We start from the raw sequence: 15,157 nt of genomic DNA on the forward strand, positions 1-15,157 counted from the left end.
GAACGGATACACTGGTCTAACTCTGCCATTACTCAGCTTCAGGCTGAGGGTGTGTCATAATGGTCAGGGAGTTCTCTCTGGTGGAATTGCAGGCAGTGTCGAAGGATATTGAAGATTACAATGTTATCTAGCTCTACTGGGCCTGTGGGCCAAGGAATGGCATCTGGTCAGAGTTTAATTCAGATAAATGCAAGCTGTTGAATTTTGATAAGACAAACCATGGCAGGACATACACAGTAAATAGTAAGGGCCTGTGAAGTGTTGCAGTACTGAGAGACTCACGAGTGCAAGTACATAATTCCATGTAAATGGCAGTAAAGGTGGACTGGTTGAATTAAGTATGCATTTAGCTTGCTTGCATTCCCTGGTCAGGGTATTGTGTAGAGAAGTGGGGGGTCATGCAACTGTACAAGACCACTTATGGTGTACTGCAAAAGTCAAGTCAAGTCAAGTCAAGTTTATTCGTCACATACACATACGAGATGTGCAGTGAAATGAAAGTGGCAATGCTCGCGGACTTTGTGCAAAAAGACAAACAAACAAACAACCAAATAAACTACAGACAGAATGTAACAGAATCACATATTCTGTTATAAATGAATCAGAATCACAACTGGTCATTCTGCCGTTGGAAGAATATCATTGAACTGGAAAGGGTGCAAAAAAGATTTATAAGTGATAGGAGTAACATAGAAACATAGAAACATAGAAAGTAGGTGCGAGAGTAGACCACCAGGTCCGTCGAGCCCGCACCGCCATTTGCTCATGGCTGAACACTAAACAGACACACTTACCCACAAACAGTAGACACAAGACACAGAACACAAGACACTACCCTCCCCTTTATACCGCTATCACCCCTCTCCACCCCAAAAACCTCGTGATCTCCTGGGAGAGGCAAAAAAACGGATAAAAACCCAGGTCCAATTCGGGAAAAAAATCCGGGAAATTCCTCTCCGACCCCAATCCAGGCGATCGACACTTGTCCAGGAGATCACTCGGGTCTTACTATACTAACCATACCTAGGTCCATATCCCTGCCCTCTCCCCGTAGCCCCTTATCCCCTTGGCAGCTAAAAAACCATCTATTTTAGTCTTAAATATATTTAAAGTTTCTGCTTCCACTGCTCCCTGGGGCAGTGAATTCCATAAATTAACCACCCTCTGAGTAGAATTAATCCATTCGGCCCATCAAGTCTACTCCGCCATTCAATCATGGCTGATCTATCTCTTCCTTCTCACTCCATTCTCCTGCCTTCTCCCCATAACCTTTGACACCTGTACTAATCAAAAATCTATCTATCTCTGCTTTAAATATATCCACTAACTTGGCTGCACATTTCCTATGTTACAACGGTGACCACACTTCAAACGTATTTCACTGGATATTTTGGGCTGCCCTAAAAAGCAAGAGAAAGGTACTACAGGAGTGAAATTATCTTATTTTCAGTATAATTTGCGATTGCACGTTCTGAGCATGTCCACTACCTTCAGACGCTGATCAAGCCCAGTATAGTGATGTTCCAAATGTTCAATCACTGGCTAAAGATGAACTTTGTGTTGATTTTATGTGAACACATTTGAGATATTATTGTGGGAGATTTTAAGTTTCAGTTTTTGTCTTTGTTTCTGCAGTGCTCGGTGACCTGTGGGGAAGGTGTGCATGTACGCAACGTGGTGTGTCTGAACAATACCAACATGACGTGCAGTCCTGAGATGAAGCCGGCCGCCAATAGACCCTGCCACTTGAAGCCTTGTCCTGTGCTCTGGCCAGGATTCACACTGCATGACTGGTCAGGAAGTGGAGCTTCCAGCAAGGAGCTGAACAATGAAGTGGGCTTCAATCTGAACTTTGGCCCTGGTGCTACAAACCAAGAGGAAAATTCCAATTTAATAGCTCACATTCCCAATCCCTATCCTTCCCATATCAATGCACAGACTCCACAGCCACTGCCCCCTGAAGGTAACAAGATAACCAACCACATCATTGAAGATGATTTCACCCTTGAGAGCAGCAAGACTGAAGAATCAAAACCAAATGTGTTTGTGGATGATTTCTATTACGATTATAACTTCATCAACTTCCATGAAGATCTTGACTATGATCCGGAAGACGAACTGCATTTTAGTGAAGAGGAGACTATGGAAGGGAACATGGAACATGAAGAAGAACATTTGGAAACTAATAACATCTTAAACAATGTTTGGGCGGAAGAACCTGATCAAAGTGAGGATAGGACCTCTATTGAAAGGCCGGGACCTGATGCATGGGAAAACATTCCTTTGGAGCCAGTGGGAAACAATCATGAGGAATTAGAGATAAATAATAATCAGATCACAACTGCTACCTCAAAAGCAAAATCAGTGGATATTCAGCATAATGAAGAATATGCTGCTGATAATCTCAGGGTTACACAGGCCACACCTAGTAGATTGTACACCGGTAGTGAAGCTGCCGTTAAAGAACTGTACGAAGAAGACGAATTGCTTCCTGTCCAAAATATCACAACACATGACATTAAGGAGGTTATTTATCCTGGTTCTTCACTGAGTGACGATCAGGGAACGGTTCTTAACACAGTAACAAAGCAGACAGCTTATTATCACAACTCCTCAACATCACTCTTCCCTTCCTCTTCACTTCATATAAACATTCCCAGTGCTTCAGCCACAAGTGAACCCAAATGGAAGGAAAAGCATCGGGCAAAAGACCCAAACACTGAGGACCACAACCGGAGTGATCGTAACGGCAGCAGTACTGAGCTGGGCAGTCACTACGATCAATACGCTGATGGTTTTGGAGAACGAGAAGGAAAGGTGCGATTGAAGGAGACCATGGATGGCGCAAAGGCAAACTCAGCGGAAGATGAGGAAGGAGCTGAGAAGGGTGAACCTGAGATTCTAAGTGTGACAGTCAGCAATAGAGAGAAACTAAATGTTGATCACAGTTTCTCCACACAGCAAGAGGGCAAAGCTGAGACTCCAGTTGCTACCATGGACTACTGGGGAGATGTCACTTCTGTTACCAGCAGTGCAATTCTCACACCTCCCGTTCCTGATGCAAATGACAATCCTCCTTCAGAAGAGATACATTGGCCAATGTGGCAAGGATACACCAGGCCAAGCTTGTCAAACGGTTCTTTGGGATTCCCGGGAAAGGTTGAAACCTCTTCAGGAGATACATTTGCACCTGGTGTGTCTGACTATAGCACTGACAGAACAAATGTGCACTTTCAACATGATCCTTCTTTGACAGAGGCTGAGATAATCTTCACACCAGTTACGACCACGTCTGCAACATTGTTGTTACCTGAAGCAAGTCAACCACCAGCAGTGGGAGTACCTCCTGCAACTACTGCATTGCTGCCAGAACTGGACTCTCCATCGCAAGCTGCTGCCAAGGGGAACCAGAAGGACAATTTGCACTCAATTCAGGCAACATCTTCCAGCCGTTTGTTTGGTCATATGGTGCCTTTAGATTCCACGTCTCCATTACCAGTGCATGCACATCAAGAGAGGACAGAGCCAGTAGATACCTCGTCGCCAACGACAATAGAAGCCATCTCCCCCAGAACCGCTACCTCTCCTGCTGGCACTGTCCCTAGTCCTCACTTGCCAGTAACAGCCTCAGGAAGCCCTGCCTCAGATGCAAGTACACAGCAGATATTAGCAAATGATGCTACAGAGGCAGGTGGCACTGTGCTCCTGGGCTCTCCTGCCTGGAACAATGACTTGATGCCATTGCAGCAGGTTTCAACACCACTTTGGCCCAGCATCGACTCAAGAACTGATCTCCCAGGGTCTAGCACTGGAGACGAATCCGAGGAACACAAAGCTGAACCTGGTAACATTGATGCTAAAGATGCTGATGCAGGTATCAAGAACGGTTCCCTGAGCGATGTGGTGGTGAATAGGCCAGTGCCAGTCCCTGGATTCCATCTTCCAGGTCGTTCCAGGCACATCCCATCTCCAAGGACAATGCTGGATCGTCAGGCAACTCCAGCCATCTCCGTGAAGGAAGCAGCCACCAACACAGTCCCTGAAGCAAACCTGGAATCACTCGCCTACTGGCTGGTTGGAAACTGGAGTGAGGCAAGTCCTGGGTGTTAACTCATGTGGAAGCAATCTTCTAAAGCATTTCTTTAATGTCAGGGAATAAGGAATGTAATAACAAGTAGCCATTCAGCCCTTCCATCCTATCCCATCGTTCACTGAGATCAGATTGAACTGTCCTCTAACTCTGTCACCTGCTTTCATGACATACCTTATGTTCTCTAACTTACAATATAGATAAAGACATAGAGATTGCAAATGCTGGAATCTGAACCCCCAAATAAAATCTCAGGCCCTTCAGTCCCAGCACCATCCTTGTGCACTTTTTCTGCACCTATCTTCTGCAATTATTACTTCCTATAACAGAGTGATGAGAACTGCTCACAATATTCCAAATGTGGTCTCACTGGTGTCTTGTAGAGCAGAAACATGACATTGTACCCAACTCTTGTATTCAATGTTCTGACTGATGAAAGTGTGCCAAAAGCTCTTCATGTTAAATCTATGTCAAATGCCTATCTACCTGTGTTACCACTTTCATGGAGCTATGTACTTATACAAAGTCTCTCTGTTCTACTGGGCCTCCCCACTGACTGTGTAAGCCCTGCTCTGGTTTAACTTCACAACATTTTACACTTGTCCGAGTTAAATTCCACTTGTCTATCTTTGGCCCAATTTCCAAGTTCTAGAAGTTGTAATCTTCGACTTTACTGTCCACTATACCACCGATTGTGGTGTCATCTGCCAACATTTTAGCTATCTTTTGTACTACCTTTCTAGCCATAGATGCTGCCGCACCCGCTGAGTTTCTCCAGCATTTTTGTCTCCCTACAATCACAATACTGATTTGAAGGACAGGAGGTGAGTTCTTCCCAGTGTCTCAGCCATTATCCACACTTCATTCCACGACAGTAAACATTTTCAGGCAGTCATCACATTGGTGTTAGTGGGTTCTTGCTTTGTGGAAATTAATTGCCGTGCACCTTACATCAGAAAAGTGAAAATTGGAAAAACGTTGAAAATTGCTCCATTTGCCTGGAGTCCATGTCATTGTTTCATTGTGCTGTGCAGTGTTCCACCACATGTGGTCTGGGGGCGATATGGAGAACGGTGCAGTGTAGCTCTGGTTCCGACGACGACTGCGACAGCACCAAGCGGCCAGTTCCAGCCCGGAGATGCTACATCCGTCCCTGCTCAGCGTGGCGTGTCGGCAACTGGAGCAAGGTAAGCCGCTGACTTCCCTGAATCACCTCCAGTATCCTGCCTTGGGGGGCTGTGAGGTATTTCATGACAGCTCTGTCAGCACTGAATAAAAACAGTGTTATGCTTCCTCTGGGACAGGCTGCTAGATTAGTTCATTGAGTTTTCAGTTTTAAAACAATAATGAACTCGCATTCTGAATGCAATAGTGTAGAAATATGCAGAGAATTTACAGTGAATTAATGATCCTGGTGACAGCGAAAGCAATCTTTCAGCAATTTCTGGAGTGGCCACAGGTACAGTTAGTGCTGAGATCTATTAGATGGTGCCACATGGAGCACACTTTGCAACCATTTTAATCCACAATCTGTGAAACCTTCAGGTATTTAACTAAAGAAAACCTGTAAATATCATGTTTAAGAAGGAACTGCAGATGCTGGAAAATCGAAGGTACACAAAAATGCTGGAGAAACTCAGCGGGCGCAGCAGCATCTATGGAGCGAAGGAAATGGGCAACGTTTCGGGCCCAAGAGTTTCGGCCCGAAACGTTGCCCATTTCCTTCGCTCCATAGATGCTGCTGCACCCGCTGAGTTTCTCCAGCATTTTTGTGTACCTGTAAATGTTATGTTCTGTTAAAGGGTGCGTTCTAACGCTGTTCGATAGCAACAGTGCTCAGCAACTTCCCTGCCATGAAAAAATAATGTTATCTCTCTGTGGATCGTCAGCCATATTCATAGGTCCATGTATTTTAAAGCAATAAAATCAAGTTGCATTTTAATTTGTACAGTGTTTGTTCTGCCACTGTAATTTCTACTTTGAATAGACACAAAATGCTGGAGTAACTAAGCGTGTCAGGCAGCATCTCTGGAGAAAAGGAGGTGATGTTTCAGGTCGAGACCCTTTTTCAGAGCCAGCCTGAGGAGGGTCTTAAACCGAACCATCACCTATTCCTTTTCTCCAAAGATGCTGCTTGACCCGCTGAGTTATTCCACCTTGTGTCTATCTTCAATGTAAATCACCATCTGCAGTTCCTTCCTACGCATTTCTACTTTAATCTTGGTTTGTTTAATGCAACTTGTGTATCATTCTCTGGAAAAAGAGAAAAAAATAACGTTTCTTTTAAACTTCCTGCATTGTTATCTTTGAGAAATCTTTAACTGATGGGCGAGAATGTTGGATATTCCCAAGAGAACCTGGTATCAGGAAAGATGATATTTGTGTCAAAGGAATTGCTGCAGCCAGCCCTCTTCGAGGCAGCCTTGAGGCAAACAGGAGCAAACTATGAGCTGTTGTGAGCCATTGTGCTTAGCTATTTCTAATGATTTATTTTTTATTCCACTGCACTGTAACATCAACAGTTGGGCTAAAAATCCTTAGTATTGGTATTTATTATTGCCACATGCACCAAGATATTGTGAAAAACCTTACAGTTAGGAAAGTTTGTCCATAAACCATCCACTGTATTAATCCACAATCACATACGAGCAAGCGGGAATCCTCTTCTCCACTTTTGTTAAGAAAGTTGGAGTGAATAAAGGAAAACCTGTTTCTGCCAATGGTTTGCACTGGTAACAGGAATATGAGCAACATTAGATAGAAGATGTTACTCCTTGATCTGTGCAGCGGAAAGGCACTGATAAAACAAATTCAAGACTGTCTTCCATACAGGAACTAGACAAAGACTTGGGAAGGGAAGTGGGACGAACTGGAGAGCACTTTCAGAGAGTGCTGGCACAGATGGGAGAATAGACCCTTAAGGGCCTGACCCACTGTACGAGATAATTCAAGAGTTCTCCCGAGTTTCCCTTGATTCGAACTCGGAGAATTACGGTAATAGCCGTTTGTAGGTACTCGGGGCTTCTCGTGGACACTCTCCACACTGTTGAAAAACTTCACGAGCTTATCGCGTTTCACGAGTACCTGCCGTTAGCGTTACGAGCTGCTAAGAGACGTCCTGAGCTCCGATGTACCTGCTACGTACATTCTACGTACTTACCACGAGTTTGATTTTTTTTTTAAATTGGGGAGAGCTCTTGGGTAAACTCGTATAGTGGGTCAGGCCCTTTACAAACCAGCATCATTTGGTCTAAATCCAGCTACAAAGCTTTTGTACTAAAAAATATACTAAATTTATAAAATTATAAATATACTAAATATACTTTAATACTAAATTTATACTAAATCCAGCTACAAACCTTTCAGAGATGATTCCAATGCTCACAGCTTTATCTATGATGTGCACGCTGACACACCTTCCATTGGTTCCCTCAGTGCTCGAAGAACTGTGGGGGTGGGGTGAAGATGCGAGACGTCCTGTGTATTGACACCAGGGACAGAAGACCCCTGCGACCCTTCCACTGCCAGCCCGTCCTCCACAAGCCCCCAACCAGCCTCGCGTGCAACTCCAAGCTTTGCATGAACTGGTACATGTCATCATGGGGAGAGGTAAGTCAACATCAAAGGGGTCTATTCGGGACAAAGACAGGCAGCGTGAGATCAGAATTTGTGAAAAATAATTGTCTTTGTATCTTTCGGGGATACCAGACTTCCAGGATTGTCCCAGGAATTAAGTTTTAATCTTCAAGAAACTGCAATCTGTTTACTTTAGTTTATAGTCACGTGCACCGAGGTACAGTGAAAAGCTCTTGTTGCGTGCTAACCAGTCAGCAGAAAGACAATACATGATTACAATCGAGCCGTCCACAGTGCACAGATACATGGTAATGAGAACAATGGAAAATCGCTAGAAGATTGAAGAAACTATTAACATGTAGAAATGTTAATAATTTGTTTCTCTTCAACATTGTGTACTTGAAAATCCTTTCTCTGGAATTAAACATGGTGTTAACCTTTGGGTCGTCCCTACATCAGGAGCAACCAGGTAACACTATAGCCTGAGCAACACTCCCTTTGCAGGGGGTATGGACCGTGTTGCCTTGTGTGTGACCATTGCTCACCACTTCCACAATAATCAGGTCTTCTGGAGGGATAAATAGTTCTATTGTATTGTATACAGTAAGTCCTTTATTACCCTTTCATGCCCTGGGCCTGCTGGGGCCATCAGTTCTTCACCATACCCTGACCACCAACCTGATCGGCCAATCTGTTGACCCTGTGATTTACTACCCAAGACCCTGATCTCCATTGCCCACTTTCTGCTTACCCGCTCTATGAACAGATGGTTGTTGTGGTCCCTCTTCCCATCTCAGCAATACCATTGGTCCCCCTAGTAGGTATGTTGCAAAGCGTACCTGAAGCGTCGCTGAAAATCTGTCCCAGCCCGTGTGCGCGATTTTGGCGCCGTTTAGAGGGGGGCGGGTTTAAAACGCAATTTTCTCTAGGCTGTTCAAATCGAGGATGTTCAGCCTAGTTAATTATTAACGAAAATTCGCTGGCAGATTCCGTCGCTTGAGCTATTATTAGTTTTAAGGGCTTTATCAAATTGTTATAGCAGTTTAAAAATTAACCTCTAAACCCCCGACGGCCGGCAACCGGCCGGATCTCATACAGGGGACAACAGAAGGTAGGCTGTTTATTTTTACATTAAAAAGGGCTTCTTAAGATCCCTTTATACAAAGTTTAATGTTGCGAGTAGCTAATTTTGGGCCCATTATATCCCGCAGTATTTTTCTGGGCATTTGAGGGTACAAATCTACCGCAATGTGAACGTTCTAAATTCCTTCCATTTGGCCTATAAATTAATGTAAATGAGATTTAAAAATCATGTTTTATTGTGAATTATTTGTGAATATTATTTGGACACTTAGGCTATTTAAAAATGTTAATCATTTATTAAGAAATGGATGGATGTTTAGATCTAGTAATTGAAGTTTGAAATTAGCTACAATTGGGTAACTAACTAATTATATGCTTTAATTTCAGGTCATCCAAGTAAGATTATTTTATATTTGTTTCAGAATGGTTCAATCTATGATAACTGAAAATTTCATTCAGTTCTCTTAATTTTTAAGAAAGTTATGGGCTTTTGACTGTCCACGATCATAGCTTTTTTGTTATGTCCATAGAAAATCAATAGGGAACAAGATGCTAATTTCCAAGTATGAAAATGGCCATACCTTTTTAAATACTTGAGATATGAAAGTGAATTAGGTGTCAAATTAAACTTCTTTTTATGCTTTATCTGATGGGATAAATTGCAGACTTGATTTTTAAAATCTCAAAATTTTGTAACCCCCTAGTGTCAACCACGGCAGCACAGGGCTCCCACCCAGGGCCGCCGCAGAGGTTCGAACCGCCCTACATCTGGACACTATTGCTGCCCCCACCTCACTTCTCCAAACTCAGCATCAGAACAGAGCCCCAGAAGCAACACGTCTTTGACCTGCATATGCCCAACACCCCTTACATTTGCAGCCAAGTTCCTACATGAACCAGAATTTAATGGCCTGATTCCCTTTGAATATTAGGATTTAACAATCAGAAAAGTCACCAGAAAGAAGGAAAGACTGACATCGCATGCAAGGGTCTATACATTTTCCAGTTAGCCATGGGAGGAATTTAGTAGTGGCATGTAAATGTGACAAAGTCTCTTGGAATAAATCCATCTAGATTTGCCAGTTCCATTGTGGCTACATGTGACCCCAAATGTCACCTTGGTTGAGCAAGTGAAGAGAAGTGAAGGATGTTAGTGACGGCTCTTGCCCATCTCAAATTGATCTCAAGTCCAGTGGCCCTGGATGTACCTCTATGCCAGAGCAGACGATTCCTACACAAGAGAGATATGGTCCATGTTTATTTTACTGGCAACCAGTTCCCGTTTTAATTTTTATTCTGCAACAGATGTGAGCTCTTGTCTCCGGATCAATAGCCCAGATCTCTAGAATATTAAACTGGTAATTGAAACGATAATATAACAGGGGGAAACAGATAGCAGAGTGGAGATGTCGTTGAGCCATAGCAGGAGGGCCTTCTGAGGTCTGAATTACGACACAGGTTGAAGAAAATGTTGAATTGAAAGATCCATGATTTTATATTTACGGATGAACAGTTCAGTATTTGGGGCTTGTTCTGTTTCATGCAGTGCTCGGCGGCCTGTGATGGAGGAGTGCAGGAGAGGCTGGTCATCTGCCCAGAATTTGGCCACTGTGATGAGATGTTGCGCATGAACAACACCAGGGAGTGCAACGTCCAGCCCTGTACCAAGTGGATGAAGGGCTCCTGGGGACTGGTGAGCTCACACCTTCTCTACACCCGTGGAGATAACCTTTTCGTTACAGATTCAACGGTGTCCAAGAGGCCTGGCTGACCCTTCTCCACCTCAGTAGTTTGTGAACAGTAGTACATCTGCAGGAATCCCGTGGATAATTGTTATTCATTAGTGATATATGCTCATGACCTGCAACGCATGGTCAATTCCTATTTGGCCTTGAGAAGGTGCAGTCTTTCGTTTATATGGAGATATAGCATGGAAACAGACCCTTTAGCCCACCGAGTCCACACCGACCATCAACCTCCCATTCACGCTAGTTCTATGTCATTTATTACACTTACGCATCCATTCCCTACACACCAGGGGCAATTTACAGAGACCAATTAACCTATAAACCTGTGTAGGAAAGAACTACCGATGCTGGTTTAAATCGAAGGTAGACACAAAATGCTGGAGTAACTCAGCGGGACAGGCAGCATCTCTGGAGAGAAGGAATGCGTGATGTTTCGAGTCGAGATCCTTCTAACCTATAAACCTGCGTGTCTTTGGGACGTGGGAGAAAACCAGAGCAACCGGAGGAAACCCATGCGGTTACAAGGGAATGTGCAAACTCCACACAGACAGCACCCAAAGTCAAGGTTGAACTCTGGTCCCTGGCGCTGTTCGGCAGGAGCTCTACCAGCTGCATCAGTACAGTGATAGATTCCCAGAACTTAGACCCAGCAACGATGAAAAGAAGGAGTGCTATAGTTCCAAGTCAGAATGGGATTAGAGTTGGAGGAGAACCTGCAGATGAGGATGTTCCCATGTACTGACTACCATCGTTCTTCTTGGTGGTAGAGGATATCCATGGTTGGTTTTGGGAGGTGCCTTGCAGAATCACTTTGGCGATTTGGTACAATTGTGGATGATGCCCACTGAAGCTAGATGCATTTGGACTGTGAGAGAGTGAGTGTTTAACATGTCGGGTGGGTCTTCTGTCCGAATTACAGTCGGGTGCGGCTGAACTCTGATCTCTGCTTCCGTCCTACAACAGTGCACTGCGACCTGTGGCGGAGGAATACAGCGGCGTCTGGTGAAGTGCATCAACATGGTGACGGGGCAGGCGGAGGAAGACAGTAGCCGATGTGACCACGAGCCGTGGCCAGAAAACACCCAGAAGTGTAACCTGCAAGAGTGCAACACCACCCACCACGGTAAGTCCTTGCCTGAAACAGTGAGGATCTAGCTTTATACAATGCCCTACATTCAATGAAGCACTTCTTAAATTGTAGTCACTGTATTCCAATCAAATTATGCATGGCAAGTTCCCATAAACAATGTATATAGGAAAACATTGCCCAAGAAATCTTGAGAGAACCCCTTTACTACGCTTTAAAATTGCACTTTGGGCCTTTGTGTCCACTAAGAGTAGATTAGCATCACATTTGAAAGACGTTGGCAGCACAATATACTCTAGGCATCAGTGGTGGAGTGGAAGAGTGGTAGAGTCATACAGCACAGGTAGTAGCGCCTTCAGCCCACCACGTCCATGGCAACCAGCAAGAATCCACGAGGGACTGTCGGAACTTATAGTCCAGGTTGGGTCCGAACTGGGATGTCTGGAACCGGAGCTGGAATCCACCTCAAGAATCAATGCAGCACCAATCCCATTTCCAACAACTTGATCAGTGGCCTACACCATAGTATGCTGTTGTCCTGGTGGGATTCAAACCACCAGCCTTCTGACGAGGAGCAAGTGAGAGAAGTACTCACTCGGTTTCAGCTGATGTTGGGCACAGGGCACGAAATATTGCAACTCCTCAGTGCTAACCTCTGTTCAAAAGGCCAAATGCTCATTCCCATTCCCAGACCTGTATTAACACAGAGGTCAACACATTGCCTGTAAAATGTGCAGCAAATGTAAAATCAGTGCATGCTGATAACGTTGAATCTCAAATGAAATTCCAGTTCAAGTCTGTGTTCCATCTGCTGTGTAATATAAGTGTTTGGTGGGTTTAGTGTAATCGTTTGAAAATGTTTTATCTCTCAGCATTCGCCTTGATTATAGGTGCTTTTTTTTAACCAAAGTATTTCCTTACTTATGCCACATGATCTTATTTTTATGGAGAGAGAAATATTGATTGATCTAGACATTGGCCGATCCAAGTTACACCCCATCCTGATTAGGAAATATTTCACTGAAACTGATTTTATTTAAATGTTCATTCTGGACCTGTCATTGCAGACTAATAGGGCAGGATGAACTTTTGTGGAATGTGCATCGGAAAGAGACCACCTCTGTTTCTGCCTCCGTCTCTCCGTCTCTGTCTCTCTCTCTGCCTCTCTCTCTGCCTGTCTATCTCTGCTTATCTGTCTCTATGGTGTTAGTGGCGGCGCCTAACGGCAGCGGCTCGACTACAGTCGTCTGTCTTTTTTTATTTTTGTCTTGTTAAATGTATGTCTTGAGTTAGTTTTGAGTTAGTTTTTATTATTTTTTTTAGCTGTGTATATGTGGGGGGTGGTGGGGGAAACCGTTTAAATCTCTTCCCTGTGCGGGGACCCGACTATTCCCTGTCGGGTCTCGGATGTCGTTGGGCCTAACATCGTGGAGCCGGCGGCGACCTCCGGCCGGGACTAACCTGAGGGCTCCAGTTGCAGAGCCTGCGGAACTGACATCGCGGAGCTGGCCAACTTCGGAGCGGGAAGAGCTGTGGTGGCGCGCGGCTTCGACCCGACTTTTGGAGTTCGGAGGCACCGGCCGCAGACCCGGTGGACGGGAACATCGGGAGCTCCAAGTCCCTGGTGGGAGACTGCTTTTCCGAGCTCCGCAACGGCGACTTCTCCCGCTGGAATCGCGGGTTTAAGGACATGGAGCCGGGGCCTAACATCGCCCGGCGTGGCTTAAACGGCCTCAGGACTTACCATCGCCTGCCGGGGGCTTTAACATCGGAGCCCCAGTTCGCCTCGACACTGCAGTTGGACTGCTGGACCACGGGAGAAGGAACAAAGGGAAGAGATAAAGACTTTGCCTTCCATCACAGTGAGGAGATGTTGGAGGCTCACTGTGATGGATGTTTATGTAAACTGTGTTAAGTGTGGGTCTTGGATTGTTTTGTAATGTAAAAAACTGTAGAAATGATATTTCGTTCAAACCTAGGTTTGAATGACAATAAATTGCATTCTATTCTCTATCTCTCTCTCTCTCTCTCTCTCTCTCTCTCTCTCTCTCTCTCTCTCTCTCTCTCTCTCTCTCTCTCTCTCTCTCTCTCCCCTCTCTCTGTCTCTTTCTCTCTCTCTTTGTTTCTCTCTCTCACCCTCTCTCTCCCCCCTCTCTCTCTCTTTCTCTCTCTCTCTTTCTCCCCCTCCCCAAACCAGCCTTGCCCTCTCTCTCTCTCTCTCTCTTGCTCTCTATTCCTTCTTGCCTCATCTCTTCCTTCGTCAGAACATTGTTTGTGGTTAGTAAATTATTATATAAATGAGAATCAAATAAACAAGCCTTTGTCTGCCTCATGACAACCACAACTAATTCCAGGAAACACCCCAGGCCTTGTGCTGCCAATTGTAAATCAGACTGTGAGGTATATTTAAAAAGAATTCTATGCCAACGGACAGGGAGATGGAATATTACCCCAGGCGAGTTTTTTTTAGGTAAACAAAACACACAAAGCCATTTGAAATAACCGGAGATTCAGCATCTAATTGTCCAGTCTCTTGCTGCAGAGAAATGAATTTGTTCAAGAAAAAACAACATGGAAAAGAGAACAACCAGGGTCTAGAGTGGCCTCAGGACATTTGGTCACTTCAGAATGGAGGGAAGTGTGTGTGGGCTTGGAAAGGCAGCGGTGAAGGATGGAAGTCATAAATACTTGGAGTTTAAAAAAATGCATGATTTGAATAGAGTGGAGGTGGACAGGAACTAACTTGGTACAATCTTCAAAAGCAAAACACTAAGTGTTGGAGTAACTCAGCAGGTCAGGCAGCAGCTGTGCCTGAGGGAAAGGACAGGCTATGTTTCGTAGCTGGGACTGGGAACCTGTTTCAGACCCATCTTCAACAGACTAGATGTGTGATGATGTCTGACAATAGACAATAGGTGCTGGAGTAGGCCATTCGGCCCTTCGAGCCAGCACCGCCATTTAATGTGATCATGGCTGATCATCCCCAATCAGTACCCCGTTCCTGCCTTCTCCCCATATACCCTGACCGCTATTTTTAAGAGCCCTATCTAGCTCTCTCTTGAAAACATCCAGAGAACCTGCCTCCACCGCCCTCTGAGGCAGAGAATTCCACACTCACAACTCTCTGTGAGAAAAAGTGTTTCCTCGTCTCTGTTCTAAATGTCTTACTCCTTATTCTTAAACTGTGGCCCCTGGTTCTGGACTCCCCCAATATCGGGAACATGTTTCCTGCCTATAGCGTGTCCAAACCCTTAACAATCTTATATGTTTCAATGAGATACCCTCTCATCCTTCTAAACTCCAGAGTGTACAAGCCCAGCCGCTCCATTCTCTCAGCATATGACAGTCCCGCCATCCCGGGAATTAACCTTGTAAACCTACGCTGCACTCCCTCAATAGCAAGAATGTCCTTCCTAAAATTAGGGGACCAAAACTGCACACAATACTCCAGGTGTGGCCTCACTAGGGCTCTGTATAACTGCTCCTATGCCAACATGCCATTCGCTTTCTTCACTGCCAGCATGCTGTACCTGCATGCTTACTTTCATTGACTGATGAACAAGGACCCCCAGA

General features: G+C 44.8%; 1 protein-coding gene across 2 annotated transcripts in view; it reads left to right on the forward strand.

Moving 5' to 3' along the window:
• Positions 1–15,157, forward strand: part of adamts7 (ADAM metallopeptidase with thrombospondin type 1 motif 7) — a 121,318-nt gene that overhangs the window by 86,515 nt on the left and 19,646 nt on the right. Inside the window, exons 19-23 of one of the 2 annotated variants that reach the window (XM_033050363.1) lie at positions 1,636–4,092; positions 5,125–5,277; positions 7,526–7,699; positions 10,296–10,442; positions 11,461–11,620. In XM_033050363.1, the coding sequence (XP_032906254.1) occupies positions 1,636–4,092; positions 5,125–5,277; positions 7,526–7,699; positions 10,296–10,442; positions 11,461–11,620 (3,091 nt within the window). The remainder of the gene's footprint in view (positions 1–1,635; positions 4,093–5,124; positions 5,278–7,525; positions 7,700–10,295; positions 10,443–11,460; positions 11,621–15,157) is intronic. The other variant, XM_033050364.1, reaches the window with a different exon arrangement.

Source organism: Amblyraja radiata, chromosome 34 (assembly GCF_010909765.2).
Source record: "Amblyraja radiata isolate CabotCenter1 chromosome 34, sAmbRad1.1.pri, whole genome shotgun sequence".
NCBI classification, from domain to species: domain Eukaryota; kingdom Metazoa; phylum Chordata; class Chondrichthyes; order Rajiformes; family Rajidae; genus Amblyraja; species Amblyraja radiata.